This window comes from Pseudorca crassidens, chromosome 4 (genome assembly GCF_039906515.1).
Source record: "Pseudorca crassidens isolate mPseCra1 chromosome 4, mPseCra1.hap1, whole genome shotgun sequence".
Taxonomy (NCBI): domain Eukaryota; kingdom Metazoa; phylum Chordata; class Mammalia; order Artiodactyla; family Delphinidae; genus Pseudorca; species Pseudorca crassidens.
The window spans coordinates 32,556,844-32,562,997 of NC_090299.1; the positions used below are offsets into that span (position 1 = coordinate 32,556,844).

General features: G+C 37.4%; 1 protein-coding gene and 1 long non-coding RNA gene across 2 annotated transcripts in view; one reads left to right on the top strand and one right to left on the bottom strand.

Moving 5' to 3' along the window:
* Positions 1-177, bottom strand: part of LOC137223516 (uncharacterized) — a 42,533-nt gene extending 42,356 nt beyond the window's left edge. Inside the window, exon 1 of the long non-coding RNA XR_010942904.1 lies at positions 34-177. This is a non-coding gene — a long non-coding RNA (uncharacterized lncRNA). The remainder of the gene's footprint in view (positions 1-33) is intronic.
* Positions 1-5,320, top strand: part of DKK2 (dickkopf WNT signaling pathway inhibitor 2) — a 102,236-nt gene extending 96,916 nt beyond the window's left edge. The window contains exons 3-4 of the mRNA XM_067735393.1: positions 48-203; positions 2,710-5,320. Coding sequence (XP_067591494.1) covers positions 48-203; positions 2,710-2,960 — 407 coding nt within the window. The 3' untranslated portion in view covers positions 2,961-5,320. The remainder of the gene's footprint in view (positions 1-47; positions 204-2,709) is intronic.
* The last annotated feature ends 834 nt before the right edge of the window (positions 5,321-6,154 follow it).

The following is a 6,154-nucleotide window of genomic DNA, read 5'->3' on the forward strand; positions in this document are numbered from 1 at the left end:
ATTTTAGAGAATTGAATAAGTCTAACTAATTACCTGACCATCTCCAGGCATCTGTATCCCCGTCACTGAGAGCATCTTAACTGCTCACATCCCAGCTCTGGACGGCACTCGGCACAGAGATGGAAACCACGGTCACTACTCAAACCACGACTTGGGATGGCAGAATCTAGGAAGAACAAACACTAAGATGTCACATATAAAAGGTAGGGATATCTGTAGCTCTATGTTTACTTTTTCTTGTTTTATAATGAAGTAAAAGAAAAATATCGATAATTAATTCCATTGGTTTTGTGTGCAACTTGAAAAAAAATTTTGGGAAGTTACTTTAATAGCAAGATTTTAACTGAATTTCTTAATTCTTAATTTTGAGGATGCTAGAGGTTTCTTAGAGATCTTAAATTGTTAGAAAATACATATTGCAAGAATTTCAGTACCCTAATTAACCATGCCATTTTCTAAACAGCCTTTTTACAGGATGTTTAGAATAAATCTTTTATACAAGCATTTCTCTTCCATATTCAAGCATAAAGCATTCCAAAAAATAAATGGGAAAATGTTTGCTGCCATATGATTAAATCACTAAGATTTAGAGTCTTTTTCTCATCTTTGCAGATTCAAAAATTGTATTTCACTTAACAACCAGATAATATACTGCGCATAAACCAATTTACCAAAAATAATTGAGATTACATATGCCCATAAAATGCCCTTCCTTGTGTCAAAATATTTGGGAAGCCTAATCACTAATAGTAAAATTTAAAAGTATGAAATTATTGAACCCAGTTACTAATAGTAAAATTTTGAAAAATAGAAATACCTATTTTTTTTTGTTTTGAAATATCTATATTTTTAAAGGAAGTTTTTGTAAGTGTATTCTGTGGAGCACTATTCTTTCAAGACGTTCTGTGAATGAAAGAGCCCTGTGTTCAAGAGTTTTGGAATAAGGTATCTCCCCATTTCTGGAACTTTATAATTAACATTGATATACTGAAGTCCAGCAACGAGGAAAACTGGTTAACTTTTTTAAACATTGTGTTTCCCTGGCTTACTTGACCACAAAACCATTTCCCCACATTTTCACCTTCTGCCGAGCTAGTATCCTAGAGAATATCTGACCTATTAGTCCAACCTGGAATACTAATGGTCAAATCAATAGGGCCAAAGAGACTGACAATTCCTCTTCAATTATCCCTTGTCTACACGCCCTGAAGGCCTAAGTGCTTTATCCACATCTCCTATTTCTAGTCCACCAAATTCACATGCATTTGTTAGTACCTGAGTATCCTTCTTTATTCTGACAGATATCTATGTCACAGTACAGTTTCAAATTTATTGCTTTTATCTAATTATATGTGGAATTTTCTGATGACAGCCAATAATATATCTTATACAACTCAGCTAGTGAGTTGCATCCACATCACACAGTGGAACTGGTGACATCTGGGCTGACAGCTAACCTTTTAGAACAGGCTTGGCACATTATGGCCTGTGAGACAAGTCTGTCCTTACGCCATTTTTTTTTTTTTTTTCGGTACGTGGGCCTCTCACTGTTGTGGCCTCTCCCGCTGCGGAGCACAGGCTCCAGACGCGCAGGCTCAGCGGCCATGGCTCACGGGCCCAGCCGCTCCGCGGCATGCGGGACCCTCCTGGACCGGGGCACGAACCCGCGTCCCCTGCATCGGCAGGCGGACTCTCAACCACTGCGCCACCAGGGAAGCCCCTGCCGCCATTTTTGTAAATAATGTTTTATTGTAACACAGACTTGCCCATTCACGTAGGCATATTTATCTATGGTGGTTTTTATGATACAACAGCAGGATGAGGAGCTGTGACACAGATCACATGGCCTAAAAAGTTTAAAGTATTTACAATCTGGCAGGTTACAAAGAATCTTGTTGACTAGTACTTTTTTATAAAGATTAAACATCAACGCAGCTGTGATGTGTGGGTGTTCTTTGCTAACTTGATTGTTTTTCTGAATTAAATACCCAGATTTGTGCTCCTACGTCATTTTTATGATGGGTTCTTGGTTGACCCTGGGGCTATCTGCCCTTGCTCTGCTCCACTCTGTATCTCAGCTTTTTATAGACTTCATTTACTGGGCTCCCCGTCAGATGGCTTCCGACCACATGGGTTTGCCTGTGGTGAGACTGAGAGGTAGAGGAAGGGAAAAGCCAACAGATTCTCTCTGCCTCAGGTAGTGTTTCTGGCAGAGCTGTACCTCGTTGGGGCCTCAGCTCCTGCCAGGTGGGCCTGTTGGGATTCCAGTTCCCACCCTTGCCCCGTTCAGATACCACCGGCTCCTTTGGATCCTCCAGACTAAATGTGGTAGTGGCTTCCTGTTGTGTTGCTTTACCATCCTCTGGTACTTCTTAGCCCTGCCACTCACTACCTATGTGACCAGTTCTCTGCATTAAATATCTTCTCTTTTGAATACTCAGAGATTCTGTGTTCCTGGCTAGATTTTAACCGATACATGGTCTCTAGGAGTCCCAGACAATTACAGCCTTCTCCTTGAATCACAGTTGTTTACTCTTTCCAAGAAGATACCAAATTAATTAATTTGAAAGCAATTCTGTTTACTTATTTTCACTCACCTAGTAAACAAAAAAAGAACAGAGAAATATCTAAAAGCACACCATGCCAAAGTAAGGAGAAGATTTTTTTCTAAAGTGTCATGGTGAAATATTTTGGTCATCATCTCCGTAGGGCATGAAGGAGACCCCTGTCTACGATCATCAGACTGCATTGAAGGGTTTTGCTGTGCTCGTCACTTCTGGACCAAAATCTGCAAACCAGTGCTCCATCAGGGAGAAGTCTGTACCAAGCAACGCAAGAAGGGCTCTCACGGGCTGGAAATCTTCCAGCGGTGTGACTGCGCAAAAGGCCTTTCTTGTAAAGTATGGAAAGATGCCACCTACTCCTCCAAAGCCAGACTCCACGTGTGCCAGAAAATATGACCACCTCTGAGGGAAGAAAAGCATCACTAGCAGACTGTGAATCTGTGTATTTAATACAGTACAGCATGGGGGAAAACAGGATTTGGATTTCAGAAGGGCTAAAATGAGGAATGTCATAAGAATATAGATCACAGAAAGAGAAAGAAAATGGAGCAGATTAGAAAGGGTGACGAGTGTGGTACAATCAGTGTGTTTCCACCATGCACCTTGTTTATGTAAATAATGTATACATTTGTGAAAATGCTATGACTCAAAAAAAAAAAAAAACTGAAATTACTAACGAATACCATGTGACTTTCCAGCAGTTTAGGTTGTGCTAGAGGATCAGGTTCCTTCACATTGGTGATTGATTGCCTATAAAAATAACCTAAAAGCCATATTTCTCTTTAAAGTTATACTTTAACAACAAAATACTCCCCATATATCCTGGCATACAATAGACTCCTCTAAAACATGAAAAGAAGAGTTAAATAGGAAACGAAAGCGTGGAGCAGAGTTAATTTGCAACACAGAATCACCTTTTAATTTGGAACACTACTTCTTACCACTCAATTAAAGACCTTCGTAGATGATAAGAAAAAAAGCAGTCGATATTTTCCAAATAATATCAAAATAATCACAGGTCTTTTGTCTAGTCCTTCAGAAAAAAACAAACTCGTTTTTCCTCACACTGCTTATTTACATTTTTCAAAACTTTAATTTCACTTATAATTAATAAGAACCAGTATAATAAGACAAAAATAATCCATTCAGATTCTAAAGGATCTAAATTGCATCTCTCTTGATTGTATGTGATTCCTACCCATTTTATTCTCCATATTATACACGTTATTTGTGAATAGCACCGAGCAGAATTTTCAGATTGTAAAAGTTTTAAGATGCCCAAAATAAAAGTTACTAGATCACATTTTGTAAAGCTTTGGCATTTCCTATTTTTGATAGAATTGGACATTTATTCTTTACATACTCTGCAGTACAGTAGGGTAAAGCTGATAAAAGAGCTACATGTGTCCTGCACTGAAGCACAGCAAGGAAATAAATAGGGAAAACGTTGTCAAGTATTGGCAACACATAGATCGTATGTCTGAAGCACAAACTCACTTTTCATATTTGAAGTCCAAGGCTGCACAACCTAAATGGAAGTTTTCCATGGGATTTGCTATCACAATATTTACTACACAGATGAGTTCAGCGTGAGTTAACAACTACTTGTCCTCAAAATATTTATTTTCTATTTTTGAGGTCCTAAAATAATCTTAACATGAGGAGGTCTCATTAAATGGACTCCAAGGCAGGTAGGATATAGTAAGCTTCCATTGCCCTCGGTAAGCTTCTTTCTAACTGGCTGGCACCATCTGATTTTTTCTGCACCAGCCTCTCTCTGCAACAGCTGTTTCTTTGCCAAAGATACAGTTTCTGTTTTCTGCAGTCATTGAGATTAAAAAAGTATAAATGGAATAACTTGTAAAATCGACATTTTGCTAATCTATAGAAACCACAGGTTCTAAATTCTTTGAATCCATTTTATTACTTTTTTACTTTACTCAGTTCTAAATATTATGTCTAGAGCATAAAGCAAAAAAGTTATCTTATAGTTGTTACTTTTGACCTTTTCTTTTATAGACCTTAAGTCACTCCTTAATTTTCTTTTACTTAAATCCCAGTTGCAGTCTCACATTCAAGTTCTCCCAGTAGAAACTCAACCTGAGCCTGCATGTCTATTAAGAATTTCAGCTTCCCACATACATTTACAAGTATGATTAAGATTTACATTTTCCCCACATGTCCGTTAAAACTTATTAGCTAATCTATCCAAGAACCAAAGTCTGTAAACAAGCAGGTTTCTATAAGCTTGGCAACATGAAAATGGAACATTTTAGTCAAACATTTCTTATATAGCAATCTGGTTTCTGCATTTTTTTCCTTATGTACATCCCTTCAAAAATTATTATTTGAAGTAATTTATTTACAGGAAATGTTAATGAGATGTATTTTCTTATAGAGATATTTCTTACAGAAAGCTCTGTAGCAGAATATATTTGCAGCTATTGACTTTGTAATTTAGGGGAGATGTATAATAAGATAAAATATATTAAATTTTTCTCCTCCAAAAATGGAATTCAAACTTCCTTGTGTTTTGCTTATGGGAAAAACTTTTATGGAATCATAGATTCTCTGAGTTCAAGTGGACTGGGTCTGATGTTGCAGTCTTAGTTGAAATCTTTTGGATGACATCACCATGAGCTGATGCAAGGCAGTTTTACTATTACTGAAGGTGCTTATTTCATGGCAGGACAGCTGTAATTGTTTGTTGAAAGTTCTTTTTTTCATTAAACTAAAGTATTCCAGCTTGTGCTCACCACCCATTTATTCTTACTTTGCCTTCTGGAACATTTTAGAACACAAACTCCACAAACCTCTTTAAAACACTTGAAGTCACCTACCATACTTCCTATAATCTTCTCTCCAGGTTAAAATTTCCCACAATAGAGATGCCAACATGCTTAGGTATTGGTTCATTCCTCTATGGCACAAACAAAATACAAAATATCTTTATCCCTATATAGCTATAGACTGGCCCTGCATGAACTAAAATCTACTTCCTAGGAAGGTCTTTCCTCTGCTTCCTGAATACAAAGATGTCAGGAGTGTTTCACAAACATTATTCACCAATTATGAGACCAGGAGTGGTTGCAAGAGTCCATGTTGTATTAGAGATGTTAATGGGCTGGAAATGTGGAAAATAAACATTCTGTGACATAGTGGAATGGACTGAGTACAGCTATGGCAGCTTAATGATGCTAAAACAGTCCCATAGCTAGAGGTCATGGTTGAAGACATCTCAAGCACTGGTGAAATAATTCCCCACATTATTCTAATTAGTCACTTAGTATATTATTAAATAGTTATCCATTTCTTCAAATCAAGAACATTTATATTTCCAAGCTACAGTGTATTTTTAGATTATAAGAATCATATCGGTGATATTTTTCTTTTCCACTGAGCTCAGTGAGATGCTCTAGAAGTGACGAATTGTCCTGATTTCCTTTTTTAGCCAAGAAACAAAATACCCTATCATAGCCTCAGGATTTGAGGAGGGGAAACAATCCATTACACCTTTCTCCTTCCCCAAATTCAGACCATTTGAGAAAAAGGTTAAGAAAGAAAGGCAGATGACAGATTACCCTATGGCT